The sequence below is a fragment of the Cherax quadricarinatus genome, chromosome 8 (assembly GCF_038502225.1).
Source record: "Cherax quadricarinatus isolate ZL_2023a chromosome 8, ASM3850222v1, whole genome shotgun sequence".
NCBI lineage: Eukaryota > Metazoa > Arthropoda > Malacostraca > Decapoda > Parastacidae > Cherax > Cherax quadricarinatus.
Window position 1 is genome coordinate 46244305 of NC_091299.1, and position 27642 is coordinate 46271946.

The window sequence follows — 27642 nt, forward strand, 5'->3', positions numbered from 1 at the left end:
AATGAGAACCTTCAAATCTAGGGACGCCGAACTCATGATGATATGATGATTCTCTTCAAGTTGCTTGTTCTTTCTAGGCTGGAATACTGCTGTGCACTAACTGCCACCTTCAAGGCAGGCAACATTGCAGACCTGGCGAGTGTGTAAAGAACTTTCACGGTACGCATAAGTACGATAAAGCACCTAAATTATTGGGAACGGTTGAAGTCCATTGATTCGTATTCCCTGGAAAGCAGGCGAGAGCGATACATGATAATATACATTTGGAAAATCCTAGAAGGATTGGTACCAAACTTGCACACGAAAATCACTCCCTATGAAAGCAAAAGACTCGACAGGAGATGCAACATTCCCCCAATGAAAAGCAGGGGCGTCACGAATACACTGAGAGACAACACAGTAAGTGTCAGGGGCCCAAGACTGTTCAACTGCCTCCCAGCATACACAAAGGGGATTACCAATAGACCCCTGGGTGTCTTCAAGAAGGCACTGGGCAGGTACCTAAAGTCAGTACCTGACCAGCCGGGCTGTGGTTCTTACGTCAATTTGCGAGCGGCCAGCAGTAACAGCCTGGTTGATTAGACCCTGATCCACCACTAAGCCTGGTTCCAGACCGGGCCGCGGGGGCGTTGATACCCTAAACCCTCCCCAGGTATACTCCAGGTAGGGACATAATTGCCACCAAATTTTTCATAGACTAGCAACTTATATAAAATGGTAATGAAGTAATTACATGTTTGTCTGGTTACAGTGTTTATAAGTTACTTACAATAGGCAAAGTCAGGGTATTGTCCGAAATGATTGTTAATATGCGACTGTGTATCAAATAATTTGACAACTTTCACCTCATGACAAGTAAAAGGCTGCAACTTTCACCTCATGACAAGTAAAAGGCTGCAACTTTCACCTCATGACAAGTAAAAGGCTGCAACTTTCACCTCATGATAGGTAAAAGGCTGCAACTTTCACCTCATGACAAGTAAAAGGCTGCAACTTTCACCTCATGACAAGTAAAAGGCTGCAACTTTCACCTCATGACATGCAACTTTCACCTCATGACAAGTAAAAGGCTGCAACTTTTCATGACACTGCAACTTTCACCTCATGAGAGGTAAAAGGCTGCAACTTTCACCTCATGATAGGTAAAAGGCTGCAACTTTCAACTCATGTAAAAGGCTGCAACTTTCACCTCAGGCTGCAACTTTCACCTCATGACAGGTAAAAGGCTGCAACTTTCACCTCATGACAGGTAAAAGGCTGCAACTTTCACCTCATGACAGGTAAAAGGCTGCAACTTTCACCTCATGACAGGTAAAAGGCTGCAACTTTCACCTCATGACAGGTAAAAGGCTGCAATGATAGGTAAAAGGCTGCAACTTTCACCTCATGACAAGTAAAAGGCTGCAACTTTCACCTCATGACAAGTAAAAGGCTGCAACTTTCACCTCATGACAAGTAAAAGGCTGCAACTTTCACCTCATGATAGGTAAAAGGCTGCGACTTTCACCTCATGACAAGTAAAAGGCTGCAACTTTCACCTCATGATAGGTAAAAGGCTGCAACTTTCACCTCATGACAAGTAAAAGGCTGCAACTTTCACCTCATGATAGGTAAAAGGCTGCAACTTTCACCTCATGACAAGTAAAAGGCTGCAACTTTCACCTCATGATAGGTAAAAGGCTGCAACTTTCACCTCATGACAAGTAAAAGGCTGCAACTTTCACCTCATGGTAAAAGGCTGCAACTTTCACCTCAAGTAAAAGGCTGCAACTTTCACCTCATGACAAGTAAAAGGCTGATAGGCTGGTAAAAGGCTGCAACTTTCACCTCATGACAAGTAAAAGGCTGCAACTTTCACCTCATGACAAGTAAAAGGCTGCAACTTTCACCTCATGACAGGTAAAAGGCTGCAACTTTCACCTCATGACAAGTAAAAGGCTGCAACTTTCACCTCATGACAAGTAAAAGGCTGCAACTTTCACCTCATGACAGGTAAAAGGCTGCAACTTTCACCTCATGACAGGTAAAAGGCTGCAACTTGCAGCCTTTTGCTGTGAGTAGAAAACACTGTCTGCTGAATAACCCTCAGAGTTTAGTACCTAAAATTGATTATAACACTGATCTTCTAGACACTATTCGATGATACAGATGTTCAATAAAACTTACAACGTAATTATGGACACATATATTATAATTAGACATAATTTATGTCTGTGCAGACAGGTATTTCTGTCCAGTGTGCATGTGAGCATGGCGAGGAGAGCCAGGATAGTCATCACTATGGTCCTGGTAACCTACGTCTGCCATCCGTACTCCTGTCTGCTCAAGACTTCCCTCAACCAGCAAAGGTAGGAATATGTGACTTTGTAGATGTTATAATGATAGAACAGATGGTGGGTGGTGAAGAGGAATGATAGTACACATGGTGGGTGGTGAAGAGGAATGATAGTACACATGGTGGGTGGTGAAGAGGAATGATAGTACACATGGTGGGTGGTGAAGAGGAATGATAGTACACATGGTGGGTGGTGAAGAGGAATGATAGTACACATGGTGGGTGGTGAAGAGGAATGATAGTACAGATGCTGGGTGGTGAAGAGGAATGATAGTACACATGGTGGGTGGTGAAGAGGAATGATAGTACACATGGTGGGTGGTGAAGAGGAATGATAGTACAGATGGTGGGTGGTGAAGAACAATGATAGTACAGATGGTGGGTGGTGAAGAACAATGATAGTACACATGGTGGGTGGTGAAGAACAATGATAGTACACATGGTGGGTGGTGAAGAACAATGATAGTACAGATGGCAGGTGGTGAAGAACAATGATAGTACACATGGTGGGTGGTGAAGAACAATGATAGTACAGATGGTGGGTGGTGAAGAACAATGATAGTACACATGGTGGGTGGTGAAGAACAATGATAGTACAGATGGTGGGTGGTGAAGAACAATGATAGTACACATGGTGGGTGGTGAAGAACAATGATAGTACACATGGCAGGTGGTGAAGAACAATGATAGTACACATGGTGGGTGGTGAAGAACAATGATAGTACAGATGGTGGGTGGTGAAGAGGAATGATAGTACACATGGTGGGTGGTGAAGAACAATGACAGTACACATGGTGGGTGGTGAAGAACAATGATAGTACAGATGGTGGGTGGTGAAGAACAATGATAGTACACATGGCAGGTGGTGAAGAACAATGATAGTACAGATGGTGGGTGGTGAAGATCAATGATAGTACAGATGGTGGGTGGTGAAGAACAATGATAGTACAGATGGTGGGTGGTGAAGAACAATGATAGTACACATGGCAGGTGGTGAAGAACAATGATAGTACACATGGCAGGTGGTGAAGAACAATGATAGTACAGATGGTGGGTGGTGAAGAACAATGATAGTACAGATGGTGGGTGGTGAAGAACAATGATAGTACAGATGGTGGGTGGTGAAGAACAATGATAGTACAGATGGTGGGTGGTGAAGAACAATGATAGTACAGATGGTGGGTGGTGAAGAACAATGATAGTACAGATGGTGGGTGGTGAAGAACAATGATAGTGCAGATGGTGGGTGGTGAAGAACAATGATAGTACACATGGCAGGTGGTGAAGAACAATGATAGTACAGATGGTGGGTGGTGAAGAACAATGATAGTACACATGGCAGGTGGTGAAGAACAATGATAGTACAGATGGTGGGTGGTGAAGAACAATGATAGTACACATGGCAGGTGGTGAAGAACAATGATAGTACAGATGGTGGGTGGTGAAGAACAATGATAGTACACATGGCAGGTGGTGAAGAACAATGATAGTACAGATGGTGGGTGGTGAAGAACAATGATAGTACAGATGGTGGGTGGTGAAGAACAATGATAGTACACATGTCAGGTGGTGAAGAACAATGATAGTACAGATGGTGGGTGGTGAAGAACAATGATAGTACAGATGGTGGGTGGTGAAGAACAATGATAGTACACATGGTGGGTAGTGAAGAACAATGATAGTACAGATGGTGGGTGGTGAAGAACAATGATAGTACAGATGGTGGGTGGTGAAGAACAATGATAGTACAGATGGTGGGTGGTGAAGAACAATGATAGTACACATGGCAGGTGGTGAAGAACAATGATAGTACAGATGGTGGGTGGTGAAGAACAATGATAGTACAGATGGTGGGTGGTGAAGAACAATGATAGTACACATGGCAGGTGAAGAACAATGATAGTACAGATGGTGGGTGGTGAAGAACAATGATAGTACAGATGGTGGGTGGTGAAGAGGAATGATAGTACAGATGGTGGGTAGTGAAGAACAATGATAGTACAGATGGTGGGTGGTGAAGAACAATGATAGTACACATGGCAGGTGGTGAAGAACAATGATAGTACAGATGGTGGGTGGTGAAGAACAATGATAGTACAGATGGTGGGTGGTGAAGAACAGTGATAGTACACATGGCAGGTGGTGAAGAACAATGATAGTACAGATGGTGGGTGGTGAAGAACAATGATAGTACAGATGGTGGGTGGTGAAGAACAATGATAGTACAGATGGTGGGTGGTGAAGAACAATGATAGTACACATGGTGGGTGGTGAAGAACAATGATAGTACAGATGGTGGGTGGTGAAGAGGAATGATAGTACAGATGGTGGGTAGTGAAGAACAATGATAGTACAGATGGTGGGTGGTGAAGAACAATGATAGTACACATGGCAGGTGGTGAAGAACAATGATAGTACAGATGGTGGGTGGTGAAGAACAATGATAGTACAGATGGTGGGTGGTGAAGAACAATGATAGTACAGATGGTGGGTGGTGAAGAACAATGATAGTACAGATGGTGGGTGGTGAAGAACAATGATAGTACAGATGGTGGGTGGTGAAGAGGAATGATAGTACAGATGGTGGGTGGTGAAGAACAATGATAGTACAGATGGTGGGTGGTGAAGAACAATGATAGTACAGATGGTGGGTGGTGAAGAACAATGATAGTACAGATGGTGGGTGGTGAAGAACAATGATAGTACACATGGCAGGTGGTGAAGAACAATGATAGTACAGATGGTGGGTGGTGAAGAACAATGATAGTACAGATGGTGGGTGAAGAACAATGATAGTACAGATGGTGGGTGGTGAACAATGATAGTACAGATGGTGGGTGGTGAAGAACAATGATAGTACAGATGGTGGGTGGTGAAGAACAATGATAGTACACATGGCAGGTGGTGAAGAACAATGATAGTACACATGGTGGGTGGTGAAGAACAATGATAGTACAGATGATGGGTGGTGAAGAACAATGATAGTACACATGGCAGGTGGTGAAGAACAATGATAGTACAGATGGTGGGTGGTGAAGAACAATGATAGTACACATGGCAGGTGGTGAAGAACAATGATAGTACAGATGGTGGGTGGTGAAGAACAATGATAGTACACATGGCAGGTGGTGAAGAACAATGATAGTACAGATGGTGGGTGGTGAAGAACAATGATAGTACAGATGGTGGGTGGTGAAGAACAATGATAGTACAGATGGTGGGTGGTGAAGAACAATGATAGTACACATGGCAGGTGGTGAAGAACAATGATAGTACACATGGTGGGTGGTGAAGAACAATGATAGTACAGATGGTGGGTGGTGAAGAACAATGATAGTACACATGGTGGGTGGTGAAGAACAATGATAGTACAGATGGTGGGTGGTGAAGAACAATGATAGTACAGATGGTGGGTGGTGAAGAACAATGATAGTACAGATGGTGGGTGGTGAAGAACAATGATAGTACAGATGGTGGGTGGTGAAGAACAATGATAGTACACATGGTGGGTGGTGAAGAACAATGATAGTACAGATGGTGGGTGGTGAAGAACAATGATAGTACACATGGTGGGTGGTGAAGAACAATGATAGTACAGATGGTGGGTGGTGAAGAACAATGATAGTACAGATGGTGGGTGGTGAAGAACAATGATAGTACAGATGGTGGGTGGTGAAGAACAATGATAATACACATGGTGGGTGGTGAAGAACAATGATAGTACAGATGGTGGGTGGTGAAGAACAATGATAGTACAGATGGTGGGTGGTGAAGAACAATGATAGTACAGATGGTGGGTGGTGAAGAACAATGATAGTACACATGGCAGGTGGTGAAGAACAATGATAGTACACATGGTGGGTGGTGAAGAACAATGATAGTACAGATGGTGGGTGGTGAAGAACAATGATAGTACACATGGCAGGTGGTGAAGAACAATGATAGTACAGATGGTGGGTGGTGAAGAACAATGATAGTACACATGGCAGGTGGTGAAGAACAATGATAGTACAGATGGTGGGTGGTGAAGAACAATGATAGTACACATGGCAGGTGGTGAAGAACAATGATAGTACAGATGGTGGGTGGTGAAGAACAATGATAGTACAGATGGTGGGTGGTGAAGAGGAATGATAGTACAGATGGTGGGTGGTGAAGAACAATGATAGTACAGATGGTGGGTGGTGAAGAACAATGATAGTACACATGGTGGGTGGTGAAGAACAATGATAGTACACATGGCAGGTGGTGAAGAACAATGATAGTACAGATGGTGGGTGGTGAAGAACAATGATAGTACAGATGGTGGGTGGTGAAGAACAATGATAGTACACATGGTGGGTGGTGAAGAACAATGATAGTACAGATGGCAGGTGGTGAAGAACAATGATAGTACAGATGGTGGGTGGTGAAGAACAATGATAGTACACATGGTGGGTGGTGAAGAGGAATGATAGTACACATGGCAGGTGGTGAAGAACAATGATAGTACAGATGGTGGGTGGTGAAGAACAATGATAGTACAGATGGTGGGTGGTGAAGAACAATGATAGTACACATGGCAGGTGGTGAAGAACAATGATAGTACACATGGCAGGTGGTGAAGAACAATGATAGTACAGATGGTGGGTGGTGAAGAACAATGATAGTACAGATGGTGGGTGGTGAAGAACAATGATAGTACAGATGGTGGGTGGTGAAGAACAATGATAGTACAGATGGTGGGTGGTGAAGAACAATGATAGTACAGATGGTGGGTGGTGAAGAACAATGATAGTACACATGGCAGGTGGTGAAGAACAATGATAGTACACATGGTGGGTGGTGAAGAACAATGATAGTACAGATGGTGGGTGGTGAAGAACAATGATAGTACACATGGCAGGTGGTGAAGAACAATGATAGTACAGATGGTGGGTGGTGAAGAACAATGATAGTACACATGGCAGGTGGTGAAGAACAATGATAGTACAGATGGTGGGTGGTGAAGAACAATGATAGTACAGATGGTGGGTGGTGAAGAACAATGATAGTACACATGGTGGGTGGTGAAGAACAATGATAGTACACATGGCAGGTGGTGAAGAACAATGATAGTACAGATGGTGGGTGGTGAAGAACAATGATAGTACAGATGGTGGGTGGTGAAGAACATTGATAGTACACATGGCAGGTGGTGAAGAACAATGATAGTACAGATGGTGGGTGGTGAAGAACAATGATAGTACAGATGGCAGGTGGTGAAGAACAATGATAGTACAGATGGTGGGTGGTGAAGAACAATGATAGTACACATGGCAGGTGGTGAAGAACAATGATAGTACAGATGGTGGGTGGTGAAGAACAATGATAGTACAGATGGTGGGTGGTGAAGAACAATGATAGTACACATGGTGGTTGGTGAAGAACAATGATAGTACAGATGGTGGGTGGTGAAGAACAATGATAGTACAGATGGTGGGTGGTGAAGAACAATGATAGTACACATGGCAGGTGGTGAAGAACAATGATAGTACAGATGGTGGGTGGTGAAGAACAATGATAGTACACATGGCAGGTGGTGAAGAACAATGATAGTACAGATGGTGGGTGGTGAAGAACAATGATAGTACAGATGGTGGGTGGTGAAGAACAATGATAGTACAGATGGTGGGTGGTGAAGAACAATGATAGTACAGATGGTGGGTGGTGAAGAACAATGATAGTACAGATGGTGGGTGGTGAAGAACAATGATAGTACACATGGTGGGTGGTGAAGAACAATGATAGTACACATGGCAGGTGGTGAAGAACAATGATAGTACAGATGGTGGGTGGTGAAGAACAATGATAGTACAGATGGTGGGTGGTGAAGAACAATGATAGTACACATGGTGGCTGGTGAAGAACAATGATAGTACACATGGTGGCTGGTGAAGAACAATGATAGTACAGATGGTGGGTGGTGAAGAACAATGATAGTACACATGGCAGGTGGTGAAGAACAATGATAGTACAGATGGTGGGTGGTGAAGAACAATGATAGTACACATGGCAGGTGGTGAAGAACAATGATAGTACAGATGGTGGGTGGTGAAGAACAATGATAGTACACATGGCAGGTGGTGAAGAACAATGATAGTACAGATGGCAGGTGGTGAAGAACAATGATAGTACACATGGCAGGTGGTGAAGAACAATGATAGTACACATGGTGGGTGGTGAAGAACAATGATAGTACAGATGGCAGGTGGTGAAGAACAATGATAGTACACATGGCAGGTGGTGAAGAACAATGATAGTACACATGGTGGGTGGTGAAGAACAATGATAGTACAGATGGCAGGTGGTGAAGAACAATGATAGTACACATGGTGGGTGGTGAAGAACAATGATAGTACACATGGTGGGTGGTGAAGAACAATGATAGTACAGATGGCAGGTGGTGAAGAACAATGATAGTACACATGGCAGGTGGTGAAGAACAATGATAGTACACATGGCAGGTGGTGAAGAACAATGATAGTACAGATGGTGGGTGGTGAAGAACAATGATAGTACACATGGCAGGTGGTGAAGAACAATGATAGTACAGATGGTGGGTGGTGAAGAACAATGATAGTACAGATGGCAGGTGGTGAAGAACAATAATGGTACAGATGGCAGGTGGTGAAGACATGTCCCACACCATCTGTTGCTCTATTCGAATTTTTAATTGCATGTTTTACAAATTATTATTTATTATTATTATAATCAAAAAGAAGCGCTAAACCACAAGGGCTATACAGCGCTGCGCTGTTTTACAAAACAAAGACACAATGGCAGAATGGACGCTTCATTAGGTATCCTCGAAGGGGTATACATGGAGGGGGGTTTCGAGGGTCAAGCCCCCGCGGCCCGGTCTGTGACCAGGCCTCGTGGTGGATCAGGGACTGATGAACCAGACTGTTACTGCTCGCTGCAAGTAGACCGACGTACGACCAACAGCCCGGCTGGTCAGATACTGACTTAAGGTGCCTGTCCAGGGGATTTTCTTAAAGACAGTCAGGGGTCAGGGGTCTATTGGTCATCCCCCTTATGTATGCTGAGAAGAAGTTGAACAGTCTTGGGTCCCTGAGACTTATTGTGTTGTCTCTTAGCGTACTCGTGGTGCCCCTGCTCCTGGTCCCTCAGGCATAATATAAAGCAAATGAAGTACCCACAAAGTACATCCCAAAAATCTCGGATATTATCCTAACTCGACAAGAATTTGAAGAGGCAATAAATGACATGCCCATGCACTCTGCCCCAGGCCCGGACTCATGGAACTCCGTGTTCATCAAGAACTGCAAGAAGCCTCTGTCACGTGCCTTCATTTTATGGAGAGCGTGCATGGACAGGGGTCATCCCACACTCACTAAAAACAACAGACATAGCCCCACTCCACAAAGGTGTTAGTAAAGCAATTGTAAAGAACTGCAAACCGATAGCCCTAAAATCCCACATCATAAAAATCTTTGAGAGGGTTCTAAGAAGCAAGATCGCCAACCACCTAGATACCCATCAGTTACACAACCCAGGGCAACACTGGTTTAGAGCAGGTCGCTCCTGCCTGTCCCAGCCACTGGACCACTATGACAAGGTCCTGGATGCTGTAGAGGATAAACAAAATACAGATGTAGTATACACAGACTTTGCAAAAGCTTTCGACAAGTGTGACCATGGAGTAATAGCACGCAAAATGCGGGATGAAGGAATAATGGGAAAAGTTGGTAGATGGATCTACAACTTCTTGACAAATAGAACACAAAGAGTAATAGTAAACAGAGTAAAGTCCCAGGCAGCCATGGTAAAAAGCTCTGTTCCACAAGGCACAGTACTCGCTCCCATTCTATTCCTCATTCTCATTTCTGACACAGACTGAGATGTAAGCGGTTGCGGTTTGCGGTTGACACCCGGATCACCATGGCAGTGACCTCCATCGAAGACACTGCGAGATTCCAAGCGGAGATCAACCAAATCTTCGAATGGGCCACTCAAAACAATATAAAGTTCAACGAGGAGAAATTTCAACTACTCAAATATGGAAAACTTGAAGAAATTAAAAATGTGTCAGGGTATACCACAAATTCTAACCATACAATAGAGCGGAAAAGTAATGTGAAGGACCTGGGAGTGATAATGTCAGAGGATCTCGCCTTCAAAGATCACAACAATGTATCTACCTCATCCACTACGAAAATGATAGGATGGATAATGAGAACCTTCAAAACTAGGGACGTCAAGCCCATGATGATTCTCTTCAAATCACTTGTGCTCTCTAGGCTGGAATACTGTTGTACACTAACGGCCCCCTTCAAGGCTGGCGACATTGCAGACCTGGAGAGTGTACAAAGAACTTTCACGGCACACATTAGTGCGATAAGGCATCTAAACTACTGGGAACGTTTGAAGGTCCTTGATCTGTATTCCCTGGAATGCAGGCGAGAGAGATACATGAAAATATACACTTGGAAGGTCCTGGAGGGATTGGTACCAAACCTGCACACGAAAATCACTCCATATGAAAGCAAAAGACTCGGTAGGAGATGCAACATTCTCCCGATGAAAAGCAAGGGCGCCACGAGTACACTGAGAGACAACACAATAAGTGTCCTGGGCCAAGACTGTTCAGTTGCCTCCCAGCATACATAAGAAGGATTACCAATAGACCCCTGGCTGTCTTCAAGAAGGCACTGGACAGGCACCTAAAGTCAATACCTGACCAACCTGGCTGTGGTTCGTACGTCAGCTTGCGAGCTGCCAGCAGTAACAGCCTGATTGATCAGACCCTGATCCACCATGAGGCCTGGTCTCAGACCGGGCCGCGAGGACGTTGACCCCCGAAACCCTCTCCGGGTAAATTCCAGGTAAGTGATATAGCGGTGGCAGGAACCATACATAGTTTTAAGACGAGGTATGATAAAACTCATGGAGCAGGGAGAGGGAGGACCCAGTAGCGGTCAGTGAAGAGGCGGGGCCAGGAGCTGAGTCTCGACCCCTGCAACCACAATTAGGTGAATTAGGTGAGTGCACACACACACACACACACACACACTCTGCAATGCATCAGATAATACCTGACAGGGAGGCAATGAGTCATGATACGTGACGAGGTGTCACAGTGGGCGCCTGTGACAAGCAGGGTTCCACAGGGGTCAGTCCTAGGACCTACGCTTTTTTAGCATATGTGAATGGCATAACGGAAGGGATAGACTCAGAAGTGTCCTTGTTTGCGAATGATGTGAAGTTAATGAGGAGAATCAAATCGGTCGACCATCAGGCAAGACTACAAAGAGACCTGGACAGGCTACAAGCCTGGTCCAGCAACTGGCTCCTTGAATTTAACCCCGCCAAATGCAAAGTTATGAAGATTGGAGAAGGGCAAAGAAGACCGCAGACACAATATAGTCTAGGTGGCCAAAGACTGCAAACCTAACTCAAGGAAAAAGATCTTGAGGTGAGTATAACACCGAGCACATCTTCTGAGGCGCACATCAATCAGATAACTGCTGCAGTGTATGGGCGTCTAGCAAACCTAAGGATAGCGTTCCGATACCTCAGTAAGAAATCGCTCAAGACTCTGTACACCATTTACGTCAGGCCTTATTGGAGTATGCAGCACCTGTTTGGAATCCACACCTGGTGAAGCACGTCAAGAAATTAGAGAAAGTGCAAAGGTTTGCAACAAGACTAGTCCCAGAGCTACGGGGATTGTCCTACGAAGGAAGGTTAAGGGAAATCGGCCTGACGACACTGGAGGACAGGAGGGTCTGGGGAAACATGTTAACAACATATAAAATACTGCACGGAATAGACAAGGTGGACAAAGACGGGATGTTCCAGAGATGGAACACAGAAACAAGAGGTCACAATTGGAAGCTGAAGACTCAGATGAATCAAAGGGGTGTTAAGAAGTATTTCTTCAGTTATAGAGTTGTCAGGCAGTGGAATAGGCTAGAAAGTGACGTAGTGGAGGCAGGAACCATACACAGTTTTAAGACGAGGTTTGAGAAAGCTCATGGAGCTAGTAGCAGTCAATGAAGAGGCTGGGCCAGGAGCTATGAATCGACCCCTACAACCACAAATAGGTAAGTACACACACACACACACACACACACATGCACACATGTGGTAATGCTTTATTTACAGGGAGCAAAGTCAGGGTATTTCTCCAGAATGGTCTGTAATATACCACTGTGGATAAAATACTTTGATATATCTTGAACATTTCTGAGGGAGTTGTCTCTGAATTCATTATTTTTCTCGCACTCCTGGAGTTTACCTGAAGAGAGTTCCGGGGGTCAACGCCCCCGCGGCCCGGTCTGTGACCAGGTCTCATGGTGGATCAGAGCCTGATCAACCAGGCTGTTACTGCTGGCTGCACGCAATCCAACGTACGAGCCACAGCCCGGGTGCTCAGGTACCGACTTTAGGTGCTTGTCCAGTGCCTGCTTGAAGACAACCAGGGGTCTGTTGGTAATCCCCCTTATGTATGCTGGGAGGCAGTTGAACAGTCTCAGGCTCCTGACACTTATTGTATTGTCTCTTAACGTGCTAGTGACATCCCTGCTTTTCATTGGGGGGATGTTGCATCGCCTGCAGAGTCATTTGCTTTCGTTGTGAGTGATTTTCGTTTGCAAGTTTGGTACTAATCCCTCTAGGATTTTCCAGGTGTACATAATCATGTATCTCTCCCGCCTGCGTTCCAGGGAGTACAGGTTCAGGAACTTCAAGCGCTCCCCATAATTGAGGTGTTTTATCTCCGTTATGCGCACCGTGAAGGTTCTCTGTACATTTTCTAGGTCAGCAATTTCACCTGCCTTGAAAGGTGCTGTTAGTGTGCAGCAATGTTCCAGCCTAGATAGAATAAGCGACCTGAAGAGCGTCATCATGGGCTTGGCACCCCTAGTTTTGAAGGTTCTCATTATCCAACCTGTCGTTTTTCTAGCAGATGCGATTGATACAATGTTATGGTCTTTGAAGGTGAGACCCTCCGACATGATCACTCCCATTTTGTGGCCGGAATTTCCTCATGTTTACCATATCGGAGTAACTGAGATTTCTCATCGGTGAACTTCATATTGTTTTCTGCAGCTCCAGTACATAACGACGCAGGGTGTGACAATAGTCCATCTGGCAAAGTTCCATTTCGTTTGGTCTACATCTGGTAGTGGTGATTTAATCTGCCAAAGATACTTGTAATCCAGCTGGAGCCAGGCGGTAGTGACATCCAAGAATCTGCTTATTTTATTGGATGCTCCGTAGACATGTGGCTCCTCCTGCATGATAGAATAATGATATGAAGGTATCATGAAAGCAATACCTGGAGAGAGTTCCGGGGGTCAACGCCCCCGCGGCCCGGTCTGTGACCAGGCCTCCTGGTGGATCAGAGCCTGATCAACCAGGTTGTTGCTGCTGGCTGCACGCAAACCAACGTACGAGCCACAGCCCGGCTGATCAGGAACTGGCTTTAGGTGCTTGTCCAGTGCCAGCTTGAAGACTGCCAGGGGTCTGTTGGTAATCCCCCTTATGTGTGCTGGGAGGCAGTTGAACAGTCTCGGGCCCCTGACACTTATTGTATGGTCTCTTAACGTGCTAGTGACACCCCTGCTTTTCATTGGGGGGATGGTGCATCGTCTGCCAAGTCTTTTGCTTTCGTAGTGATTTTCGTGTGCAAGTTCGGTATTAGTCCCTCTAGGATTTTCCAGGTGTATATAATCATGTATCTCTCCCTCCTGCGTTCCAGGGAATACAGGTTTAGGAACCTCAAGCGCTCCCAATAATTGAGGTGTTTTATTTCCGTTATGCGCGCTGTGAAAGTTCTCTGTACATTTTCTAGGTCGGCAATTTCACCTGCCTTGAAAGGTGCTGTTAGTGTGCAGCAATATTCCAGCCTAGATAGAACAAGTGACCTGAAGAGTGTCATCATGGGCTTGGCCTCCCTAGTTTTGAAGGTTCTCATTATCCACCCTGTCGGCGACATGACCCAGGTGACAAATTTTCGGAGAACTGGGTGGTTTGCAAGTGGAAGGAAACGGCCTGTCGAAGTAATTTTCAAAGCAGAATCAGCTCGAACAAGGATCCTGCAGGATTAGATTAGATTAGATTTTGTCACCGAAGTGGCTAGTTTATTGTGCACCCCATATCCATCCTGTGGATGGTAGCACAAGAGCATATGGATACACAAAATGCCTAGGAACTAGGCCCCGAGAGGGTTGACAAATGTACATATGGATTTATATCTACATATCTACAGTTCACTTATCTGTTGCCAGGAGAAAGCATGACTGAGGGATAAACCGGAGTACCGGAGAGTGTACCTCGATTGAGACAGAACACAAGAAGAGAGGACGATACTGAAAGAGAGGGTACAAAGACGAAAGGAGGAATGAAAGGCAATGATGAAGATGAGCAGGCAAACCCAGACCCAGGTGGAAGGGTAAACACACCCTCCAGAAACACCCACAGAAGGACTCCAACCATGACAACCCCAATGCAACTGAACAATCTAACCCAAAAACCAAACACTGTTTCCTCTGTCCCCATCCCCCACATCACAAACCCCACCCCTACAGCAGCCCCCTATGGGCACTCTGCCCCTGCTCCCTTCATCACAAACTCCACCCACACTGCAACCCCCCATAAGCCCCCACCAGGGTTCCCACTCCCCAACCCCATTATTCTCCCAGGACCACAGTGATAGAAAAGAAGCTGAAAGTTTGGCACACGAACACGAATGAAATAACGAATAAATATGAGGAGTGGCATGAAAGAATCAATGAGAAGTCCCCAGACATCATAGCAGTCACAGAAACAAAACTCACTGAGACAAAAACTGATGCAATCTTTCCACTGGGATATCAGATCCTGAGGAAAGATAGGAGCAGAGTGGAAGGAGGGGTTGTACTGCTCATAAAAAAACGATGAGGATTTGAGGAAATGGAAGGCATGGACGAGATAGGAGAAAGGGATTACATAGTATGTACAATTCAGTTTGGGGAACAGAAGGTAGTCATTGCAGTGATGCATAACTCACCATAGAACTGCAGGAGGCCAAGAGAGGAATACAAAGAGAACAACAGAGCAATGCTTTTACACACTGGCTGAGGTGGCAAGAAGAGCTCACTCGAGCAGAGCAAAGTTACTGGTTATGGGCGATTTCAACCACAGGGAGATCGATTAGGAAAACCTGGAGCCACATGGGAGTCTGGGAACATGGAGAGCCAAGATGATGAATATGGTACTGGAAAACCTCATGTATCAGCATGTCAAGGACACTACCAGAGAGAGGGAGGAGGATGAACCAGCAAGACTGGACCTTGTGTTCACTCTGAGCAGTTCAGACATTGAGGGCATCACATATGAGAGGCCCCTTGGAGCTAGCGATCACGTGGTTCTGAGCTTGGAATACAAAGTAGAGTTACAAGTGGAGAGAGTAATAGGAGTTAAATGGGAAAATCCAAACTGTAAAAGGGGGGACTATATAGGTATGAGGAACTTCCTGCAGGAGGTTCAGTGGGACAGAGAATTGGTAGGAAAGTCAGTAAACGAAATGATGGAATACATAACAAAATGCAAGGAGGCAGAGGAAAGGTTTGTTCCCAAGGGCAACAGAAATAATGGGAAGATCAAAGTGAGTCCTTGGTTTAACCGAAGGTGTAGAGGCAAAAACTAAATGTACTAGAGAATGGAAAAAAGTACAGAAGGCAAAGGACCCAGGAAAATAAGAAGATTAGTCAAAAAGCCAGAAACGAGTATGCACAGATAAGGAGGGAGGCCCAGCGACAGTACGAAAACGACATAGCATCGAAAGACATGTCTGACCCGAAACTGCTCTATAGCCACATTAGGAGGAAGACAACAGTCAAAGACCAGGTGATCAGGCTAAGGAAAGAAGGTAGGGAACTCACAAGAAACGATCAAGAGGTATGTGAGAAGCTCAAAACGAGATTTAAGGAAGTATTTACCATGGAGACACGAAGGACTCTAGGAAGGCAGAACAGAGGGGGACACCAACAAGGAATATACCAACAAGTGTTGGATGACATACACACAACTGAAGAGGAGGAGAAGAAGCTGCTAAGTGACTTTGATACCTCAAAGGCAATGGGACAGGACATCTCCCCGTGGGTCCTTAGAGAAGGAGCAGAGATGCTGTGTGTGCCACTAACCACAATCTTCAACACATCCCTTGAAACTGGGTAACTACTTGAGGTATGGAAGACGACAAATGTAGCTCCCATTTTTAAAAAACGAGACAGAAAAGCAGCATTAAACTATAGACCAGTATCACTGACGTGTATAGTATGCAAAGTCATGGAGAAGATTATCAGGAGGAGAGTGGTGGAGCACCTGGAACAGAACAAGACTATAAACGACAACCAGCATGGATTCATGGAAGACAAATCCTGTGTCACATCCTTTGGGAGTTTTATGACAAAGTAACAGAATTAAGACATGAGAGAGAGGGGCAGGTTGATTGCATTCTCTTGGACTGCAAGAAGGCCTTCGACACAGTTCCTCACAAGAGATTAGTTCAGAAGCTAGAGGATCAGGTGTGTATAACAGGAAAGGCACTGCAATGGGTCAGAGAATACCTGACAGGGAGACAACAACGAGTCATGGTATGTGATGAGGTATCACAGTGGGCACCTGTGACAAGCTTGGTCCCACAGGGGTCGGTCCTAGGACCAGTGCTATTTCTGGTATATGTGAATGACATGATGGAAGGGATAGACTCAGCGGTGTCCCTGTTAGCAGATGATATGAAATTAATGAGGAGAATTAAATCAGATGAGGATCAGGCAGGACTTCAAAGAGACCTGGACAGGCTGGACACCTGGTCCAGCAACTGGCTTCTCGAATTTAACCCTTGCAAAGTCATGAAGATCGGGAAAGGGCAAAGAAGACCACAGACAGAGTATAGGCTAGGTTGCCAAAGACTGCAAACCTCGCTCAAGGAGAAAGATTTTGGGGTGAGTATAACACCGAGCACGTCTCCGGAAGCACACATCAACCAGATAACTGCTGCAGCATATGGGCGCCTGGCAAACCTGGGAATAGCATTCCGGTACTTTAGTAAGGAATTGTTCAAGACTCTGTACACCGTGTACGTCAGGCCCATACTGGAGTATGCAGCACCAGTCTGGAACTCACACCGGATCAAGCACGTCAAGAAATTAGAGAAGGTGCAAAGGTTTGCAACAAGGCTAGTTCCAGAGCTAAGGGAAATGTCCTGCAAAGAAAGGTTGAGGGAAATCGGCCTGACTACACTGGAGGACAGGAGGGTTATGGGAGACATGATAACGACATATAAAATACTGCGTGAAATAGACAAGGTGGACAGAGACAAGATGTTCCAGAGATGGGACACAGAAACAAGGGGTCACAATTGGAAGTTGAAGACTCAGATGAGTCAAAGGGATGTTAGGAAGTATTTCTTCAGTCAAAGAGTAGTCAGGAAGTGGAATAGTCTAACAAGTGAGGTAGTGGAGGAAGGAACCATACATAGCTTTAAGATGAGGTATGATAAAGCTCATGGAGCAGCGAGAGGATCTAGTAGCGATCAGCGAAGAGGCGGGGCCAGGAGCTGAGTCTCGACCGCTGCAACCCCAATTAGGTGAATTAGGCGAGTACTGTCTTTGCAGAGGTGCTCAGATACGACAGTTTAGATGTCACTCCAAACAGTCTGTCAGGGGAACGTCTTCCGCCTGATCAAAAAAAAAAAAAATGGAAAAATAAATAATCGACTCGAGGTATAAGGAAGATTGTTTTTCAAGGCTTTTAATTAAAATTAAATAAGATTAAAAACTGGCCGTTGTGATTCTAGTAAGATGTTGGTGCAGGAGTGTGTAAAGCCCAGGATGGTTTTCTGATGTTGAAGAAATGGTGTAGGTTATCCAAGGCGGTGGAATTCATCCGATGTTCTGGGATTTCCTGTTACTACTTGGTTGTAGTACCACAAGTATGATGACAGAGGTGAGTAGTAGTCGTAATGTCCTACTAAGTCCAGTGGACAGGTATCTTGCTCCAATAATCATGGTGTCTACCCTGGATGACCAGGCCAGTAGCAGAGCTGATAATAAAGACAATAAACTGGTTACCAAAAGTTATACAAGTATAACATTCAAGAAAGACAAAGGGTGGTATTCAGTCATTACTGGTAGCCATAAAAAACAACAACCAGAAATACTCCTGGTAGATCACCTTACCTGATCAGGAGAAGAGTGGAGGTGAAGTGACTCTCCAAACTTCACCCCACACCAGGTGAGGTTAATACTACCAGGAGCAGAAATTAAAGCACATCAGACACCAGGAACTTGAGTTCCGCCTCAACCCGCTAGATGGAATTGCGGGCTGTAACCCGCTTATGATTCCTAGATGCCTGAACAACCCTAACCCCAATTACTAACGGCTTTTCCCTCACACAGCCAATATCCCAAACCCCTCCTTTAAACTGTAGGCATTGTACTTCCACCTCCAGGACTCAAGTCTGGCTAACCGGTTTCCCTGGAGTTTACCTGGAGAGAGTTCCGGGGGTCAACGCCCCCGCGGCCCGGTCTATGACCAGGCCTCCTGGTGGATCAGAGCCTGATCAACCAGGCTGTTGCTGCTGGCTGCATCTCTTCACAAAATATTACCCTGCTCACAATCCAAGAGCTCGTCAGGTCCCAAAAACCATTCGTCTCTACTCCTATTTAACACTTTCATGCACACTTGCTGGAAGTCCAAGCCCCTCATCTACAAAACCTCCTGTACCCCCTCCTTCCCTCCAACCTTTCCTAGGATGACCCCTACCCTGCCTTCCTTCCACCACAGATTTATATGTTCTCCAAGTCAGTCCACTTTGTTGCTTCCTCTCTAAATGACCAAACCACTTCAACAACCTCTCTTCAGCCCTCTGACTGATACTTTTAGTAACTCCACACATCCTCATAATTTCCAATCTATGAATCCCCTGCATAATAATTACACCTCACATTACCCTTAGGATTGCAAACTGATGGGCTACCAAGCGGGTAAGAAAACAGTGCTGTAAAAATTCCAAACTAGCCTACAAAGAAACAACCTACTAAAAACATCTATTTCTATGAAAACTGATGTTTACGTCAATGAGTGCCTTACCAAAACAAGACAAAACCTTCTTTATCGGCTAAGAAAATTACGCTATGCCCAAAAATCCACCAGTGCTTTGTGAGGGATGGAAAAATCGCAGTTAGGAAACAGCCAACTGGGAAGAGATACTTCATCTCTACAGAACATGACCTTAAAACATTCCTAAGTGAGGCTGGACTAACAGAATCAGAGTAAAGTGCAGATAATACCCACAGTCCACAGTTAGTGTTATATCGTCATAAATTTGTGCCCCCCTAAAATTCTAATACCCCAACTACTTTTGATTGTCATTGTTGTATTCAACGACCATTCTACCTCATAGTCTTAATTGTGTTTAATATCTACAGAATCTATCTCCTTTTTTACAACTTACCACATCACTGTTCCATCTTATTTTATTATAAACTAGCCATAACATGTCCTCAATAATTCTACCTCACTTTAAGAAAGACTCAATTGCCCAATTTTATTCTAAAATCCCTATTATTGCCCAATTTTGCTTTAAACTATATTGATCAAACTTATAGTAAACTTCTTTTATTGACCATTTTTATTCTATACTTTTTTAAACTAGTATTTTCAACTACAACTTTTATATCATCCTGTCTACCATCTTACTAGCATATTATAACCAAGTCATTGCCATTTTTATTTTTATCTTTTTTTTTTATTATTCTTTTGCTACCTTAACTTGTGTATTTTATCCTGTCAATTTAAATCTAGTTATACTCTAATTCTTGTAAACAACTTATATAAGACCTTAGTGCAATTACAATTGAGAGTCTTGTGCCTTTTTTATATTATTAGATTAAACTCAGTTGTACTATAGCTCATTCTAGCTCAATACATAGTCAATACCAAATTCATCATATTAGACCATAGTGCAATTACTAGTGAGAGACTGGTGCTATTTTTAATTTGTATTTTTATATTATTAGATTAAACCTAGTTGTACTATAGCTCATTCTAGCTCAAAACATAGACTCCACAAAAGTCATTAAATTAGACCTTAATGCAATTACAAGTGAGAGTCTTGTGCTATTTTTAATTTGTATTTTTATATTACTAGTTTATACCTAGTTGTCCTTTAGTTCATTCCAGCACAACACATAGACAACATCAACTTCATTATGTGTAGTAGTGACTATACTCTATATGACCAAAATACTCTAGCTATATACTTGTCCAAACTTCCCACCACTACAGATATCAGTACTAGAACTCAACACACAACTCAGGATATAAATAACCATAATTTAAACCTAGAAGATGATTGATCACGTTGACCCTGATCTAAACCTCCATAATCTGACACCCAATCAAAACCTATTGGAAAGTAACTGCCTTTATTACACAGCATCAAAAGCCAGCACTATCCTAAACAATGCTAAAAGTCTATCAGTACTTAACTACAACATCAGGTCCTTAAGCAAACACTATGATGACCTCCTGGCACTCCTTGAATCACTAAAGACACCCTTCTCCTGCATTATTCTTACTGAGACCTGGCTTAAGCAGGACACAATAGATATCTACCCTCTACCAGGATACACAACAATTCACAACTGCAAACCAAACCAAGTTGGGGTGGTATTGCAATCTATTACTCTAACCAATTATCTTGTATTAGCACCACTTGCTTTAGTGATGAATATGGGGAATACATTTTTGCTAATTTTACTGTAAAAAACCTTAAGACACCTATAACAATCGGTGCCATTTACCGGATACCTCACACAAACATCCCAAATTTCAGTGAGAAATTAAAGTCACTAATAACAAACAGACAAATGAATAAGCACCACCTTCTCTTAGCTGGAGACTTCAACATCAACCTTGGCTTACTAGATGATCAGCCTGTAACTGATTCCATCAACAATGTGAACAACACACTTCTCATACCAACAATAACTAAACCAACCAGGCTCACTGAGACAAGTGCAACCATAACAGACCACATATGGACCAATATACTAGCCCCCCTTAAATAAGGGGTAATCACAGATAGCACTTCAGACCACTACCCTACCTTCCTCCTGACAAACATTAGTAAACCACCACTTGAATACAACAAAGTCTCATTTAGACTCCATGACGAGGCCTCAATAAGGAAGTTCACAGCTGACCTAGAGACTGTTGACTGGCCTACAGAATTCTCCAAGGCCAATGGTATTGATGACTGGATAGACATTTTTCTTAACAAATTACTTAAACTATACAACAAACATTGTCCTATAAAAACAAAACAGATCACAAACAAACGGCTTGGTTGCCCATGGCTAACCAGCACCATTCTGAAATCCATTGACAAGAAACACCAATATGAAAAGCAATATAGACAGGGCTTAATACACAAAGATATTCTTAAACACTATTCATCAGTTCTCACCAAAGTAATAAAGCCAAACAACTATACTACTCCAGTAGATTCACAGACACTAGAGGAGATATAAAAAAAACCTGGAAAACACTCTCTCAGATTCTAGGGACCCACAAACTAAAAAAAAAACAAGAATATTGTCCTGACTAAACCTAATGAAACACCACTACATCCCACTGACACAGCTAACAAGATAAACGACTTCTTCTCAACCATAGGATGTAATCTCGCCAATAAAATCCCACATACCAATGCCCATGCCGGGGACTACCTAGATGGGAATTTCCCAAATTCCTTCTATCTTGCACCAACTGAGCCTAACTCGGGGAATCTGTCTCATGTCCCACCATTACTGTACAAGCGAGCAGCCCATGTCCTTTCGCATGCTATTTCATTACTTTTTAACAAGTCACTAGAAACTAGCACCTTCCCGAAACTACTCAAGATGGCAAGGGTTACACCAATACATAAAGGTGGTGACCCTACAGACTTAAACAACTATAGGCCAATATCAAACTTACCATTGCTATCCAAAATCTTTGAGAAACTTGTGCACAGGAGACTATATTCATTTACAATGGCACAAAACATACTCAACCCCTGCCAATTTGGATTCAGGAAAAATAAAAGCACTAATGATGCAATCATAAAAATGCTAGATCTGCTTTACACAGCATTGGAAAATAAGGAATATCCACTAGGAATTTTTATTGACCTAAGAAAAGCTTTTGACACAGTAGACCACGACATCCTACTCCACAAACTTGACCATTACGGTATAAGAGGCCATGCGCTTGCTTATTTCAAATCTTACCTTACTAATAGGTATCAGTATGTCACCATTAAAGACACAGCATCAACAACACGGCCACTTGATACTGGAGTTCTCGCAGGGAAGTGTCCTTGGTCCCCTGTTCTTCCTCATATACATCAATGATCTTCCAAACGTATCCCAACACCTGAAACCCATTCTCTTTGCTGACGACACGACTTATGACATCTCTCACCCTAATCTTGCCACCCTCAACACCATTGTTAACGAGGAGCTGATCAAAATATCGACTTGGATGACAGCCAATAAACTTACGCTTAACACTGACAAAACCTACTAGATTATGTTTGGTACAGAGCAGGAGATGCACAAATTAACATTAAGATCGACAACACTCTAATTACCAGACATAATGAGGGCAAATTCCTAGGCCTGTACCTTGACAACAACCTGAATTTCAGCACCCATATCTAACACATAACCAAAAAAGTATCCAAAACGGTTGGGATCCTCTCCAAGATATGATACTACGTGCCGCAAAATGCCCTTCTCACACTATACTACTCACTTATTTATCCATACCTCACCTATGCTATTTGTGCTTGGGGATCAACTGCAGCAACACACCTAAAACCAATAATAACCCAACAAAAAGCTGCAGTAAGAATAATCACTAAATCCCATCCCTGGCAACACCCCCCCCCACTCTTCAAAGATCTAAACTTACTCCCTGTTCAGTACATCCACACTTACTACTGTGCAATCTGCATCTACAGGACCTTAAACTCCAATATCAACCTTGACCTAAAACGCTTTCTTGATAGTTTTGACTGAACCCACAGGCATAACACCAGACACAAACATCTCTACGACATTCCCCGTGTCCGACTGAACCTTTACAAAAATTCAATGTATGTCAAAGGCCCTAAAATCTGGAACACCCTACCTGAGAACTCTAGAACTGCAGACACATTCATCACCTTCAAAACTACCATTAGAAAACATCTTATCTCCCTGATACACCCCATCATCTAACTACACGAATACCACCTGGTGGTTCACACTTACACTCACTCACCCATTTGACCATAAACAGAAATATTAATCTCAATCTTAAAATAATGAATCCTGTGATACTCCAATACTGAAACTATGTACTGTGCCAAAACAAAAGCATTCACATTGCTAAACTCACAAACTAGTATTTAGTCACTTAGCCATAATACCAACTTACCTCATAATTTGTAATATTTTAAAATTAAGAATTAAACTAAGTCTGCCCGAAATGCCTAGCCATGCTAGGTGTTCTAGTGGTACACTCTGTAATCATTATTTAACTACATGTAAACTACACAATAACCAAATTCTGTAAACTCAGCATTGTAATCCTTATAGAGAATAAACTTTGAATTTGAACTTGAATATAAGAGTGTTGGCACCACTATACTCTCGTACATTCCCTTCTTTGTCTCCATGGACAACGTTTTTTGTCTCCACAGATACCTCAAAGCACCACTCACCTTTTTTCATTCATCAATTCTATCGCCGGGTCACCATCTGGAGAAGACCCGGGCCGGAAGTACCGGCAAATCTCTAATGAATGAATGAATCAATTCTATGATAAACCTCATCCTTCATAAACCTATCTGCTGACAAGTCAGCTCCAAATATCTGAACACATTCACTTCTTCCATACTTCCTCCAATGTGTTATCCAATTTTTCTTTATCTAAATCGCTTGATACCCTCATCACCTTACTCGTATTTATGTTCACCTTATATCTCACCATAACTTCCTCCTCCCTTAGTTTATAAGCTTTCATCTCTCTCTTACTTGCTCTTGCCACTTTCCGTTTTCCCCATTTACCCCTTACTCCTCTAACTGATTCAGTCATTTGATTTTATGCATAACACAACCCACACACACCTTTATTAATATAAGTCAATCTGGTTGGGCCACTTACCTTTGTTAGCACCTCTCTTCGTAGCCACCACTCCCTCCTACATATTCCATTCTTACCTATCATTCTTTCTCCCCCAATTTACCAAAACTCTAGTTATACTATTCAACCATCAGTGAGCTAAATGGCAGCCACAGGATCGAAGTGGTGCCCACTCACAGATGGTCACTTGTCCCTAGCTGAACACATTACTCTACCAGCCAGGCGATGCTAAACCAGCCGATTGATTCAATGGGGCCAGCGCTGAACCTCCTGCTTGATCTCTAACTTCCTACCGAAGTGTGAGGCCTACCTGGAGACTGCGGACTACTGGTCTGCTCAATTTTCAGTCAAGGAGAAGTAAGGAATTTAGTACTGGTAGCAGTGTACGGCAAACACACAGGACAACATTTAATTAGGCTACTACATACCATGGACATCCTGAGGAAGTCGAAGCTCACCCAGTACGGGCATGGTAACAAAAGAAGTAATTCCCCTAGTACGTAAAGGCCCTGCCATCAGGATGATTGGGGCAATTACAGATTTGATTCAAAGTTGTTTAAACATCTGTGAATTCAGTCACATGTACATTATAATGAATCATACTCCAATGTTACCGACAGACTGGTGAATAATAACTAGCAAGAATGCTCTGTTACTCTATTGATTGTGTTAGTTGCTCTGCTAATGAGTTATTTACAGTAAGCAAATTTATGGTATTTTTCAGTGTGACTTAAATATTTGGACCTTTTTTGAATATAAAAGCAAGTTGTCTCTAAATTCTTATTTTATTCATTCTTAACACTAAATGTGCATTTGCAGGTTGCTCTCAATGGATGTTGAATCATCATCAAGGGGAGCAGCTTTGAAATATTCATGTCTGAGGAAGGAGTGTCACCAGGAGTGGAACAGCAGTATCAGTGCATCATCTGCTAAGACTTACTTGCCACTGGATGTACATGATGGAGTTGTCATGACAGTAATTCACGACATTACTGGAGCCATTCTCTTAAGAAAAACTTTCAACACATGGAATGCCTACACATATGCACATGACCTGGCATGGTGGGTTCAGAAGGTGAGGGCAGGACGGGTGGTAGTGATGGCAGTGAGACGAGCGGGGACATACGGGCTAGGGGCAGCTCTACCAACTCTCATTGGTCTTGGCTCCCTCCTCGCCCCTCATGCCCCTGCTTATGCGCTCTGGGTATGGGTGTTTGTAGTGGGTGGACGGACACTGATTGAAACTGTGGTGGCAAACCCACATCCCCTTCATAAGTCAACGGTGACTTTATGTTCTAACGTCTTAATGCCACTTCCCCGAAACACAACCTTATTTTTTAACACAAAAGTGCACAATTTGCAGTTACGCCTTTGTGACAGTAATGCAGCAATGGGTCCCCTGTGTGATCCCATTTGGCCAAAGGTTATGTCTCCTGTACTGTCAGTAGCAGATGAGAACAGCAGAAGGCACACTGAATCAGAAGTGGGAGTGGTAGTGTGTGCAGGGACACGCCTTCAGTATTTAACACACACTCTCTCTCACTTGTTGAAGGTTAGGAAAGTATCGCCATTTAAGGTTTTAGTGGTTCTTGGTACTGATCATAATGGTACACTTGATTCTAACATACAGTCTTTATTGCAGCTATTTGGTTTACAATATAAAATTATAAATAGTCTCCCAGATGTACTTTCTACCAACCATCGCCTCTTTCAGTTTTACCGTGCTGCTTGGAAAGCTGGGGTAGAAACTTTTCCCAATGCAAAATATTTAGCCTTCCTTGATGAAGATGTGGAGGTGTCCCCTGACTGGCTGGAGATGCTGTTACATTATGCTCCAGCTCTGGAGCTAGATGCTTCCCTCTGGTGTGTGTCTGGTATTAGTGCAGCTCATGTCAATATGTATTCAGACCCCCGTTTAATAATGCGAGGATCCAGGCAGCCTGGTTGGGGATTTTTGGTTTTGATTGATGAGGCCAGAGCAGCGATTGCAATATGGCCAGATAAGTCTTCAATATCTCTGTTGTATGATACCTTCCTTTATAAAATAGTAGGCCGGGGACGAGAATGCATATATCCAGTCGTGAGTCGTTCACGGCACTATGGTGTGGGTGTGAATACCCTGCCATACGTGCATCACTTATACTTCTTGGAGCGGCCGCTACATGATGGATCACTGGTGAAGCTTCCTCCTATGTCCTCCCTTACTAGAGAAATATATGAGTCTCAGATTTGGTCTCGTCTGTCTCGAGCATCTCCTATCACCAGGAACCCATGTGCTTCAGGTTTCATTAAACCTCCTGAAATTAATGAACCAATGGACTTAGTATTTTATTTTTATTTGGATAATCCTGAAAACTCACTGGAATGGACATTATTGGCAGAATGTGTAGGTGCATGGCCGTACTCCACTCAGGGAATGCACAGTGGCAGTGTAGAGCTACCACAGCCATGGGGAGGATCACTTTGGCTTATAGGAGTCCCTGCTTCTCCCTACAAATTCTTCAAACCTTTCCACATTCCTGTTTGGTACCCTTCCACAGACAAAGCTTATGATGAACAGTCTTCATTTGTATCATTTGTTAGGTCAATGAAAGTCATATCTAACAGAACTTTACATGTGGCTGCTAATCAGTTATTTTTACAAAAATATTAGAAATAGTTTTACTGTTACCTTGTTTCTTTTATACAAATTTATCCACTACACTTTCTTAATGAAAACCATTTTCTGTGACTGTACTTTGCATTACTTTTATTCTAAAGCTTGCAGAAGCCCATCACCTAAGCATGCAGTTGTACTAGACATTACTAGAATATCAAACAAAAAAAATCTAGAATGGAAAGGAATTGCATAAATGAATTAAGTTGTGTATACCTGAGTAAGAGATAAAAATGTGGCTGTGATGTAAAATACATAAACATTTGTGGAGAGTAAAAGATTGTAAATGTTTAAATTCAAGAATTGCAAAGGTCTGAATAAAAATGGGATGTGTGTTAGTTAGTTAGTTTAATATGTTTATTATGCACCCCATACCCATTTTGTGGGTGGTAGTCAAAAGATTACAGAGGTACATAATGGGTCCAGGGACTGGACTCCAAAG

The 27642-nt window shown here is 43.4% G+C and overlaps 1 protein-coding gene across 2 annotated transcripts; it reads left to right on the forward strand.

Annotated features, from left to right (window-relative positions):
- Positions 1-2234: 2234 nt before the first annotated feature.
- LOC128685283 (protein O-linked-mannose beta-1,2-N-acetylglucosaminyltransferase 1-like) lies at positions 2235-27642 on the forward strand. 2 transcript variants are annotated; one of them, XM_070083106.1, is made up of 2 exons: positions 2235-2348; positions 25364-27642. In XM_070083106.1, exons 1-2 carry the CDS (start codon positions 2251-2253, stop codon positions 27195-27197), a joined length of 1932 nt encoding a protein of 643 aa, XP_069939207.1. In that variant the 5' UTR covers positions 2235-2250; the 3' UTR covers positions 27198-27642. The 2 variants fall into 2 exon arrangements, with proteins under 2 accessions (XP_069939207.1, XP_069939208.1); XM_070083107.1 differs by lacking the exon at positions 2235-2348 and adding an exon at positions 17849-18313.

What these genes read in the sequence shown, in the direction of transcription:
- LOC128685283 (XM_070083106.1), top strand. Translation starts at nt 2,251, where the DNA reads ATGGCGAGGAGAGCCAGGATAGTCATCACTATGGTCCTGGTAACCTAC. An exon ending in ACTTCCCTCAACCAGCAAAG is followed by an intron (nt 2,349 to 25,363) that starts GTAGGAATATGT and finishes GTGCATTTGCAG; the next exon opens with GTTGCTCTCAATGGATGTTG.